The sequence below is a fragment of the Drosophila mauritiana genome, chromosome 2R (assembly GCF_004382145.1).
Source record: "Drosophila mauritiana strain mau12 chromosome 2R, ASM438214v1, whole genome shotgun sequence".
NCBI classification, from domain to species: Eukaryota; Metazoa; Arthropoda; class Insecta; order Diptera; family Drosophilidae; genus Drosophila; species Drosophila mauritiana.
In genome coordinates, this window is record NC_046668.1 from 3,935,860 (window position 1) to 3,949,141 (window position 13,282).

The 13,282-nt window shown below is 39.8% G+C and overlaps 1 protein-coding gene across 1 annotated transcript in view; it reads right to left on the bottom strand.

The window, feature by feature from the left end:
- The window catches only part of LOC117137959 (transcription-associated protein 1), a 57,095-nt gene that overhangs the window by 22,830 nt on the left and 20,983 nt on the right, over nucleotides 1-13,282 (bottom strand). The window contains exons 6-10 of the mRNA XM_033299722.1: nucleotides 11,220-11,358; nucleotides 9,607-9,979; nucleotides 2,259-2,343; nucleotides 2,070-2,204; nucleotides 1,817-2,020 (exon numbers count right to left, since the gene is read on the bottom strand). Coding sequence (XP_033155613.1) covers nucleotides 1,817-2,020; nucleotides 2,070-2,204; nucleotides 2,259-2,343; nucleotides 9,607-9,979; nucleotides 11,220-11,358 — 936 coding nt within the window. The remainder of the gene's footprint in view (nucleotides 1-1,816; nucleotides 2,021-2,069; nucleotides 2,205-2,258; nucleotides 2,344-9,606; nucleotides 9,980-11,219; nucleotides 11,359-13,282) is intronic.

Sequence of the window (13,282 nt, forward strand, 5' to 3'; positions counted from 1 at the left end):
GTTCCGCTTCTTAAAGGAAACATCCACGAAACCAAAGGTAACGAAATACGAAGAACACTTTCGAACTGTGTCCAAATATCTGGAGGAAACAAAAAAGAAGAGGAAAGAGGAAATAAAAGAAGAAAACGATTTGTACTAAAAGGAATCGAACCCGACGTCGCCCCTCTGAGATTCAAATAGCCCTTAGATACAAGGGATTCTGCTGCAAAAATGGTTAGCAACATATTTAACAGGAACAAAGCTCCGCAATTACACTTTAAGATCGAGCTCGAAATAGATATCAAAGCCATAAAAAAACAAAGGACACCAACTTTTCAAGCTGCAGTTGTTATTGCATTGAAGGATCACCGTGGAAGAACCACACAAACGGCAAAAATACGGCAAGCTACAGAGGCTATGCGGTCTATAAGGAGCTAAAGAGTCGCATGAGACGAGCGACAGGTTTGCGTCAACCAAACGCGTCAAACAACGCCAGACGTAGTTTTCGCTAAAGCAGACAAATTTAGTGCATCTCCTACTCCGAAGCTTTACAAACAGCCATGGAAAAATCACTCCAGCCACACTCAGAAAACGCTCAGCATACCCTTTTACTCTACGATTACCGGGTATAAAAATACCGGTTCTCAGACTATCAGACTATGCTTAATGTCTACTGTTACAAGAACCATTTAAACCGTTTTTAGTTCCAGTTCGCACTGGATCCGAAATAGTTTTATAAATTCGTTAAAACTAAGAGCAAAGCATTTTCGTAGCCTTCATCGCTATTTTTTGAAAGTAATACGGTAACATCGGATCAGGCAGTAGCCGATCTATTCGCCAAGTTCTTTTAAACAACGTATTCTACGTTACCTCATTCCGAACAGACATACTCTTATGCGGTATCTAAGTCGAATCTAATATCCCACCAAACCGAAGCTCAATACTTTACGATCTTCAGCGTGTTAAGCCAGTCTATTCTGTGTGCTGTATGCGCAGATTCTGTGCGGAAGCCTTGGGAAGGTCTCTTCTTAAAATGTTTACCTTATCTCTGGAATCTTCACAGTAACAGATTGGATGCAAGCAATTACAGAGGAATCTGTTAATCGTCGCCTTTCCCAAGTTTTTTTTTTAAATGCACCACCTTTGCAGGTAATCTCACAATTAGGTGTCCCACACGGGAGCCAAGCCAATTTGGTCCGCTTAATCTTAACTCATTTATTAACGACCTTCCCTTAGTAATAAAACATTCAAGTGAACTTCTGTACGCAGACGATGTTAAATTATGCATTTCTTGTCATTTAGACTTACAATCCGTTCTACAGGGTGTGGCAGCATATTTTCCTTTTTCCAGATTTCAATGAAAACTATTGTAATAGTAGGCATCGGAAAATATCTATTTATTTTTATGATGTAGGTAAAAGACTGATAAAATTATGAAAAAATTTTGAAAAATGGTTCAAAAATTTGGGCGTCAAAAAATTTTGAAAAATGGTTCAAAAAGGTGGGCATGGCAGTTTGGTGCAGTTTGTGGTCATTATTGTTTATAGTTTCTAATATATCGATCTTCATACGGACGGACAGGCAAACGGACCAACAGGGCAGATCGACTCGGCTAATGATCCTGATCAAGAATGCATATACTTTATATGGGCGGGATCGTTTCCTGTTTCATATTTTTCAGCGAATCTAGTATACCACTTTACTAAACGAGTAACGGGTATAAAAAATTCATTTGCTGCAATATTTGGATCCAAGGGAAAATATTATCACATTTGAGGACCTACCAATAAATGTTAAAAAAATTTCCAAACTAAATGTATTCCGTTGTATTACTTACTATGCCACTAAAGTGCTCCAAGACTTCTTTTTCCTCTTTACTTCTCGAAATCAATCCAGAAGTTCTCTGTTGATTTGGATTAACGTTTATAGTGTATATATCTAAAGCCTCCATCGCATAGTAAACCAAGTCGATGTAAGAACATACAATTTCAGGTCCAAAAATTTTTTCATGGCTGGCAAGAATTGTGTCAGTTAGCTGAAACTTTATACAAAAATATTAAAAAAAAAACGAACCAAATAAATTCTTTTACCTTTGAGTTAAAAAAACCCCAAGTTATTGTTTTTACTCCACCAACAAGAGTTTTTACTAAGCTTCGAAATTCAGCAACATTTACGGAATAAATCCATTGTGATCCAGATGCAGATACTTGGATGTTGGATATGTCCTAAAATAACATAACTCACTTAGTATGATTTCCATCACATTCATTAATACGTACGTCTTTTAGATCTGGCGCGTTAATTTGTGACATGGAAACGTTGCCAGATGAATTTACTGTGGCTCCAGAAATTGAGTGTCCTTTGCTTTAAAAAAGAAGAAAAAATAGGCCAACAAACGTTAGTACATTAAATAAACAGGATCTATGAACGTGAAGAAAAAGCTAGTAAGTTTGTGAAGCGTACCGCGCACAACAAAAGAAAAATAATGAATGTAACCAACAAACATATATAAAAACAAGAGAGAATGCAATAGTCGGGTTCCCCGACTATCAGGAACCTGATCAGGAATGCATCTGCACTCAATCTTTGCTGATTGCATTTCTCCGAGTGATTGTGGCCAACAGTGTCCACTATAGCATAACGCACCATCGATGCCCCCTCTTGAGCTCCCAAAATTTCTTGGAGGCTATGCAAACTGCCTAGACTTGTATTCTATGTCTAAAGACAGTTCAGTTTGGTTCCGTTTCAATGCTTTGTGAACTTCGTGAACGGTCGGAAATATTTAAATCTCGTTTTCCCGGTCTAAATAAAGTTGGATCCGGCGAGTCAGCCCGAATAGAAGGAGCATTTGGAATACCCAGCCTTCAAAAATTTAATTCCAACGTGGGATACCATGGCGTATTTTCTGGAGCAGCAAGGTTCTGGAGACTATGGATTTTGCCATGACAAGCTATGCCCCAGGCAATCAGGGGGAAAGTAATTCAACATCTGTGTTGCGTAGGTCCGACCGTCTTGCCACAAGTCTCAGCCCTTCAACATGTGGCTTCTGTAATGCTCCTGAGAGAGCCTTAAAAACATGATCCCTGCTGATCAATTAAAATAAGCAAAAAGGTTCGAACTTTGCATACATTGCCTTAAGACTGGTCATCAACTGGAAGTGCAACTCCAGCAATGGTCGTGCATGCGGATCTAAGCACCACACTCTTCTTCACATGGGCACCACAGCTTGAAGAAAAGCTTGCATCTGATTCGCATCTGCACTCCGCGTAACGTCTGCTACTCTTCTTGCTCAGGATCTTCAGTTTTTTCAGTTTTGATTCAGATGGTTCGTCGTTAAATATTTCAATGCGAACTCGAACGTCTTAATACTCGACCGACATCACTGATGTTATTGCCTCCAATATTACCTAATGTCAGCCCAAATAAAACATTTGAAATCGCTATACACATAAATCGACTTATTATTTCTCGAAAAAAAGCTAATAAAAAGCTTATTAGCTCAACATTTGGTTTTTGAAAAAATATGGCAAATGTAGCGGATAGTTTTTTCAAAAAATAGAGAGAATAGCGATAATAAGAGGCATCCGCCATACGGTTTAGGAGTAAACCAATTAAAGCTAAATATAAAATTATTAACCTCAGGAAGTTTACCTAGCGAAAACCATGAATTCGTTTGGTGGACTTTTCTAATTTTTCTTTTATTACGATACCTGTGACGATTGTCGTCACCTCGAACTTAGTATGCGATGGATCTTCATGTTGAGTAAGATGAGCTACACTGAACAAAAACACACTTTCATGATTGTTGCAACACATAGATAAAATAATCGACGAAGAGAGTTTCGAATACAACTGACTGACTTGCGACAATGATATATTGGGCAAGCTGTCAATAAAGTCATGTTCTGCTATAGCGAGACTTGTAAGACACCACCAGTGCCAGGTACAATAATAACACCTAAAGCTATTAATTGGTCACTATCGAACAGTCTATTTGAAACGGATTGGATATCGGACAAATGATTTAGATCTTCTGGGAATTCAGAAGTCGACGGAACGTAAGAGTACGTAAAATAAACAGATCTATAGGAAAACGACAGCTTAACGCATATGAATTGTAACTTTCAGGACTCGTCAAAAAGTAACTCCTCTGAAAATTAAGACTCCACCTGTCCGTCTGGTTAGACGATCATACCTTTATATTGTAAACATACCTGGGACTTTAATCAATATACCTCCGGCTTTAATCAAGTCTCTGTATACAATTTAGTTAGGGACAATTAGGGCCAACTTGAGCAGGTAGTCCGGACTCTATTCCACTGTGGTGGTAAAATAATCGGGAGAGGATCCCTGGTTGAGAAACCATTACAGAAAAGTCGGAATCTCTGGCGATCCCAAACTAAACTCCCTGCCGATTTTAGTAACATTTGAGGTTTTTCAGCGATCGATAGCTGATCAGCTGTGGAGTCATGTTGATCACTTTCTAGAGGCAAATTTAGCGCGGAAATGAATTCATCAGCTCGACAAAAACTATCTCTAGCCATGCAAAACTGCTGCTTAGTCGTTTCAAGCCACCTTTAGTTTGGCGGATAACCGATTAGGCAATCATCACAAAAGTATTTAAGATTTCGGCCGCTAAAACCAGCTCACCTAGTGTACCATTTTATCACATAGCCAAAACGTCATTTCTTTCTGGTCAGGCTTTGTAATCCGTTTATTTTTATAGCACACAACATTTGTATCCTATTGTACGGTTGTACCGCAAAAGAGCAGTCTGTCCGCGTAGAATTTAAGATTTTGTGCGGAAAAGCGAGAGACAGTGCATTTTATGTGCAAATAACAGTTGACAACGCATGAAAAACAGATTCAAAACAAGATAGAATGCTATATTCGAGTTCCCCGACTGTCAGATACCCATTACTCAGCTAGTGTGAATGCGAACGCGAAATTTCATAATTTTTCTGAAAAATCGATAGATATTGGGGAATAAAATGAGACAAAATTTAAAAATTGTTCAAAAGTGTGGGCGTGGCCGGTTGTCGGCTTTAGGGCGTTAAAGTGGGCATGGCCAAATAATAAAATTCTGAAAAATTTCGAAAAATGGTTAGAGTAGTGCGCTACGTCTTTTTCTCTAGAATCTGTATGCTGAATCTCAACCTTCTAGCTTTTATAGTTCCAGAGATCTAGACGTTCATACGGACAGATGGTTAGTCGGACGGACAGACAGACATGGCTAGATCGACTTGGCTATCGATCCTGATCAAGAATATATACGCTTTATATAGTCGGAAACGCTTCCTTCTGCCTGCTACATACTTTTCAGCGAATCTAGTATACCCTATTACTCTACGACGGTAGAGTAGAACGACCAAATGTTGCAGAGCAGGGCTGGGAAGCGCAGGAAGCCTGAGTACATAAACCTGGCCAACGGATCCAGACAAAGGACAATGGGAATGTTCGAGGCGAGAATCCGATTTGGAGGAAAAGCATTCACAGTATTGTCCCTAGTACTGGAGAAGGTTACAGCTGGGAATAGGTTCCCTGACGGGACACAGCGGTCTGAGATGCGCAAATCTGCAGATAACAGGGGGTGGTTAGGACGAACAGAAGGAGAACCAAGAAGAAGTGGACAAGCCGTGGACAAACAAAGACCAGTATTCGAGAACATAAGCAGGGTTAGCAACACAAGGTATACCTTCAGGATGACAAACCAATAAAGAACAAGTAGAGTAGTTGTAAAAAAGAAGAACGAGTGGAGAATTAGCATTAGCTTATTGAACGACAGAACAGAAAATGATGCCTACCCAGTACCTAGTATGAACTTCATTCTGGAACCACTAAGAGAGGCAAAGTTCATAAGCACCAAAGATCTGAAATCGGTATATTGGCAGATCCCGATGGAAAAGGATACTCGGCAGTACACAGCATTCACGGTACCAGGCCGCGGTCTATTTCAATGGAAGGTAATTTGCAAACGGACGCCAGTGATTTTGGTATAGGGGCGGTCTGTCTTGACGCAAGACGGGGATAACGGAGAGGTGTAGGTGTAACGGAGGTATTGCGCGACGTAAAGAGAAGAGACATGGAAAACAAGACAAGCGAACCGGAGTATCGACTATAAGCGAACAGTCTGTATAAACTGAGCGGAGCTGAGAACGACCTACAACCATACAAGCTGTGCAGGGGAGGCGATCCAACAACTACTCACGGAGAGCCACAGCACTGCAGAAACGGGACACTTGGGCACGTCAAAAACACGCACATGGGTGAAGCAGCAATACTTCTGGCCGCGATTGGCAAGGACGTTCGGAAATTTGGCAAGGTGTTGCAACAAAAAGGCAGCACGGAAAATGCTAACGAAGATTGCAGAAGAACCCTGGGAAACAATATGCGTGAATTTCGTTGGGCCGCTACCTAGAAAAAAACACGGGAATACAGCCATCTTGGTGATCGTCGACAAGTTTTCGAGATGGCTGGAACTGGCGGCAATAAGGCAGGCCACGGCAGATGCGTTCCTACGGGTATTCCAGGAAAAGATAATCTCGTCCGCAATGGAGAAATGAAACGGACGAACCGAACGGTGAAGACGATGTTAGCGAACTGAGGAGCAAAGAAAGTGGGACGAGCATGTACCAGAGCGGATGCTGGCATACAATAGCAGTACATCAGTAGCCACACAGTTTAGCCCAGAACAGTTGATATTCGCGAGGGAGCTAAGGTCACTAGGCACGATATTCGACAAGGTGACAGATGGCTCGGGGCTTATGGAGAATACTGTAGATGGAAACGGATGCAGGGAGTGCAGAAGGAGGCCATGAGACATATGGAAGAAGCGTCACAGCAGCTGAAAAAACATTACAATCTGCGGAAGCGATATTGATTGGCCGAGCTGGTCTGCTGCAAGACAGAGTAGATAAGCAGGAGAAGCTACAGCAAAATATTTGCAGAGCGACAATAGAGAAAAGAAATGGCGGCATTCGTTGTGTGAAATTTAGCAGAGACAGCCGCAACAGTGAAGAAAAGGCGAAATTGGTTTGAAAGAAACCGAAACGTTGTAATAATGTTGTAAGTTTCAATTGTTAACTGTAATATCAATATTTTATTATTATAATATATATATCTCAGTTTACATTTATATATAATTTATAAATTAAAGAACCAAAACAGACAGAAGAAAAACTTTGAACTTATGTTTTCAATTTTATCAACTTTATTGCACAGATATTTGAGGCCATTTTCAGCTAGACCAATTCGATTGACACCATTTGTCAAATGCGGCGGAGAAATTCAATGCAAAATTGGTACCAAAGTATGACGGACCCTAGAAGGTAATATGATTTACTTCACAAGTGACCATTGCGGTCAAGGACCCAACAACCAAGAAAACAAAGCGCGTGTACATCGGGGACACAAAACCGTACAAAGGGTCAAATGGAGCATAACCGCAGTAATAAGCTGCGGAAGGAAGGTGGAAGACAAACAGTACGAGAAAAAAAAAAAATTTTTTAGTCACGGACGGACCTACGGTATGGTAGGTGAACTGAAACGTTGTGTCTAAAAGGATGGGAGAGTGTGACGCGTACCGCGCACAACAAAAGAAAAACAAGAGAGAATGTAATACTATAATTCCCCGACTATCAGATACCGAACTATCAGGAATACGAGCGTGAAATTTCATAAATTTCTGGGATATCGATAGATATTTTGGGAATAAAATAAGAAAACATTTAAAAATGGATTAAAACTGTTGTGTGACCGTTTTGGGCGTTTTGAAGATGTGGCCAAGGTTTTTTTTGGCATACCGAAAGAAATTGGGAAGAATAAAACGAATAAAAATTTAAACATTTTTCAAAAGTGTGAGCGTGTCAGTTTTGAGCCGTTTGTGGGCGTTAGAAAAGGCGTGGCAGCATTGGGCAAAAAACCTTCGCTGCGTCTAAGTCTCTAGAATCTGTATGAGTTCTAGCTTTTATAGTTCCTGAGATCTCAACGTTTATACGGACAGGACAGACAGACGGACCAGGCCAGGACGACTCGGCTTTTACTCCTCATAAATATATAAATACATATATAAAAAATGATTAAAAACGCTTCTCACTACATATCAGACTATTTAACAAATAATACTAAAAAAGTATAATAAAAGCTAAAAGATATAAAGTTTTAACTTTTCCGATTTATTTTTAAATAATTGCTGTTCATTTTTTATCCAATAGGGACACTCTAACTTTGAAAGCTCATTGGGGTCATGTTGTTTGAGTGACAGATGTCAATTGAGGTGTGTTATATTCATTTAGTCCTCAAAAACCAACATGGCAGGTGTCGAGCAGCAAAATTCATAAAATGTTTTATGAAAATGGGTCTTCAGTTCGATCAAAGTTCCGCGCACTTCGCCATAATGCGTTAATGTAATAAGAACAAATTTTCGAAAAATTTATTCAGGTACATTTTTTTTTATTTCAAAGATTAAGCGCCCCAATGAAAACCCATTTTAATCCAAACAATTTTCTAAAACGTAAAAATGCCAGTAGAAAATGGCGGATATCCAAAAAGATTTTTTTAAAGGTTTTTCAGAAATTGTTTTTCTTGACCCAGCATATATATTTTTAAAATTTTTATTTTTTAGCCAAATTTTACGAAAAGCTAAGCTAAATCAATGAATTCGACCATTTCTCGAAAACGGTTATGACTACTTGCTATTTTGTTATTTTTTTTTTTAATTTATTCTAAGGTCTTTAGTAATAACTAGAATAACAAGTTGCGTACCGGCCATACATTGGTTTGTCACTATGCAGCGACTTTTTTGGTGACGGCCAAAATTGTTATTTGTCCACTCGCTTACGCTGAGAGCGTAAGAAATCTAAAAATAGAATTTGCTTGCTTGTGTGAGTAAAAACAATAGACGAAAACGTGTATATGTGTGCGTACTTGTGCAAAAAGATGATTTTCGGGCCGAAAACAATTCTGATCGAAGAAACGAATTTACATATTTGGAGTTTTGGCCAATTTCGTAGCAATATGATATAACTATTATAATTTTAAAGTTTTTTAATTTCGTTTATTTTGTCAAATTTACAATGCACACGAATGCTCAGTGTGCACACATGCAGTTGTCTGCGTAAAAAAAGAGCTGTTCGCTGTAGATCTCTCCGCTCTTTCGCTCTTCAACAAAAATTGGAGAGACTGGAGCCACCTCTAGAGCCACGGCAAAAAAGCGTGTGACAAAAAATCGTATGGCGTTACTCATCTTGTTATTCTAGTGTCTTTGGTAATAGGGTATACTAGATGCGCTGAAAAGTTTGTAAAAGGTAGAAGAAGAGTTGTTCGACTACATAAAGTATATATATTCTTGATCAGGATCAAAAAGCCGAGTCGATCCAGCCAAGCCCGACCGGCTTTGCTTTTGAGTAGTAAGCAGACCAATTGTCAGGGAACTCACATGCTGTTTAAGTTTTTTGCTTAACCTATTTGCACTTATATTACATCATTTCTAAAACTCATTAAAATCCTTACAAAAATTAAATAGGTTAGATAAATACCTTACTGTCAACCTTAGAAAACATTGATCGCACCACTATGGATTTACGATGTATTTCTTAGGCTACTGTAAAAATATATGCACCGACTTACCACTTTTGAATTATTAATGGCAGCTGAATTTTTGCTATAGTTTCAAATTTTTTTACAAACACTTTTAACAGTTTTGAGAGTAACGCTTTTGATCTTTGGGGCTCTGTTTCACTGTGATGACGTAAACAATCAACGAGATTTAACAAAAGCTTGCAAGACATGGTTTGTATTCCCACAGCAAGTGATTCATCATGAACATTTTTTGAAAACAGATTCACTGCTTTTATTAAAACGTCTATATTTAGGCTTTGGCGAACGTGGTGAGCTAGGTCAGCTAAAGTTGAATACGCCAATGGCCGAATAGAATCCAATGTAACTCCTTTTCCAATAAGCAAATCCTCATCAAACAATTGTTCGATTGATGGAATAAATTCTATAAAAAAGTTTAAGAGGAAATAAAACAGTAAGAAATCGATTGCATCAAATGGTTTAAGAATCAGCGAAACATTTAAAATTAAATTTTTACCGCCATTGAAAGAGTAATATAAGGTAACATAAGTTTCGATAAGTTTCCGCAGAATTAACAGCTCTTTCTTGGGTTTTTATATGCATTGTATATTGTATATCAGCTGGCAGCGTAGGTCGTTCTTTTGTACTCACTCTTCGTTTCTTTATCGCTAAGCATAGATTTCGGCGAACTTTTTCGCAGTCAAATACCTCTTTTGTTGTAGCCGCTACTCTTAGCGCAAATTCGCAAGAAATCAAATTTATAATTAAAAAAAAACAGGCTGAGTTTTAATTGGATAATTAAGATGCCAAAAAGCTAACAGTACTTGTGTAATATAAATTTGTAATATTAGGAAAATCTAATTTTGAAAACAAAGAGAAAATGTTTTAGTCCAGTTTGTTAAATACCCGTTACTCAGCTAGTGGGAAAGCGATCGCGAAATTTCATCATTTTTCTGAGATTTCGATAAATATTGGGGAATGAAAAATATTCAAAAATTGTTCAAAAGTGTGAGCGTGGCAAAAAGAAAGAATACTAAAAGACTTATTATAAAAATATAGAAAAATATCGAAAGGTAAGGGTGTTAGAGTGGGCGTGGCAAAAGGTTTTTTGCGAATCGATAAAAATTTACAAGACTAATACAAATATGAAAAAATATCAAAACATTTTACATAAGTGTGGTCGTGGCAGTTTTTGGGCGTGGCAACATGGGTCAACCAACTTGAGCTGCGTCTATGTCTCTGGTGTCTGCATACTTAATCTCAACCTTCTAGCTTTTATAGTTCCTAAGATCTCGACGCTTATATGGACGGACGGTTAGTCTGACGGACAGACAGACATGGCTAGATCGACTTGGCTATCGATCCTGATCAAGAATATATACGCTTTATATAGTCGGAAACGCTTCCTTTTGACTGTTACACAATTTTCAACAAACTATACCAAACTAGTATACCCTTTTACGCTACGAGTAACGTGTATAAAAATATAGTTCATTTGAGATCGAACTATAAAAGAGACAAAGGCGCAGTGCAAGCGCCCTTACTTTTAAACAATTTTAAAATTTTTTCTCGTTTTATTCCCCCTTATCTATGGATATCTTAGAATGATGAAATTTCGCATTCACCTCCTGTTTTAATTATGCAACTTTTATTTTAAAACTTACTTTGACGTAAATCTGTAGCAAATATATGACGGGCAGCAATTAAAAGTTCTTTTCTGAGATGAGCAGCTTCCTTGGGACAATTTTTCATTAGGTTGAGCATTCCGCTGGTTACAGATAATGAACTAGCTATTACCACTTCCTAAAATAACACAAAATAAGTAAGATATATTAAAATAAATTAATTTATTTACTATTTACTATCGAAATACAAATTAGTGCCGTCCGCAGTCTATGTAGAGAGGAAGCGCACGAGAGACTGCCTCATAAACACGAAGCATGAAAGAAAGCTAGCCGAAGTTATTTACCCTTGCAGCAATAAAATACACTTATAATAATGTATACCGTAAAAACATTATTTCTTACTATTATTTTCAATAAATTTTCAGTTGAGCATGGAGGACATGGATATAACTGATTATGAAGTGCATTCTTTTTATATGACCCCAAATGTATCCTGTAACAAACTGATTTTTCTATTTTTGCTCACTACGAATTGCAACGGCTAGCTCAGAGCGTTTGTGCGTTCGTCCCACCAAATTTATGATTTGTGTGATTGCCCGACCGAGGAAAAGCGGATGGTTCTTATCATAATGGATTTATTCTACTGTTTTATGCCTGACTCTTCCTGATCTCGCTGCTCCTGTGGCGTTTCTCCTGGAACGCCTTGCCTTCGGTCCGGCCGGGATTAGGATGTTATGGGTCAGGCTGTATCGTCCACGGGCGAGGCAACGCTCGGCCTAGGACCACCTTCGCTGACCACTGACTCCACTGACCCTTTCAGACACGCCAGGATCTTTTCCTCCACTCCCAGGATCACTCTTCCCTTGCAGTGCTCGTCCTTCACTTCCTGCGGGCCACTTGCTGCCCAACGCTTCCACTGTTTATTCTTTCCCTACTTATCCGCTCGTTCTTACTCCCGAACCCCTTTTTTTAACGCACCATCTCACTACTTCCTTTCACGCGCGGTCTGGTTGACTGAATCCACTCCTCCGCCTTCAGACTCCATTCCGACTACGCAACTGCGCGGCCGCGTCCTGACCGCGCGACTCTCCTCGACTATTCTCGCGTACGTACGGCTTCTCGCGTATTGTGACTGACTGGTACAAGGGTACAAGGTCCAACTCATGTACCGTTAGTTCCCGGTGCGTCCTCTTTGTGCATGTCCCGTTACCGGTCGACCTCCGTCCCCTTGGCTGCTCGAGTCCCGGGTCCGTTAGCGGTACCGTTAGTTCACGGTCCCTCCGCTTTGCCGGGGTTCAAGGTCCAGCGCGGTACCGTTTGACTTGACCGCCCTTGACTCTTTCTGCATCGCAGCTGTCTTCGCTGTTGTTGGCCACTCCCCTGCACCCAAATTTGTGGGGAGTTTTAAGACTCCTCACAATCCTTTGCTGCTCTAAAATCAATTACAAAGAACAGTATAACTGCCGTGATCTTACAATCAAAGGCCTAACCAAACCATTAAAAAAACCGTTTGCTTTGACTTTTTCCGTCAATCGAATTTTAGTAGGTCTATACCTACGGGAGGTCTATACTATACGAGAGCGCTTAAAAAAATTTAACGGAAAACGCTCAAAAGAAAAAAGCAAAGTAAAATGAAACGAAGTTTGGTGTTCAATTGTGAGCTGGTGTACGCGTTCAGCTTCCATATCGAAAGTCTTTATCACCAGATATGGGTGGTTCCGAAGAGGAAGTGTGAGGAGTATGAAAACTCATCATCGAGGCGTTGGAAAGTCTAATATCTCGTTTACTGTCAGATATTTGCCATGCGTATTACAAGGCCTATACTTCATCTGGGCAGTAACTAAGAGGGTATCCACCCAGCGAGGATACGGAAGAGGGCAAGGACCTGGCCCGGTCAGAAGGGTCTAGAGTCATGGGCTGGTGTCTTGCGACAGGAGCTGTCGCGGGTGTTGGCAAAGCTGGTTCTGGGAAGTGCTTTGGTTCGACCTAACAGAGGATAACCTTGCGGCCCCGCCACCATAACATCCTAGGTCACATTCGAGCCGGTGCGACGCGGGACGACGAAGGAATGACGGCTCGACGCAGAAACCGAGTATTCTAAT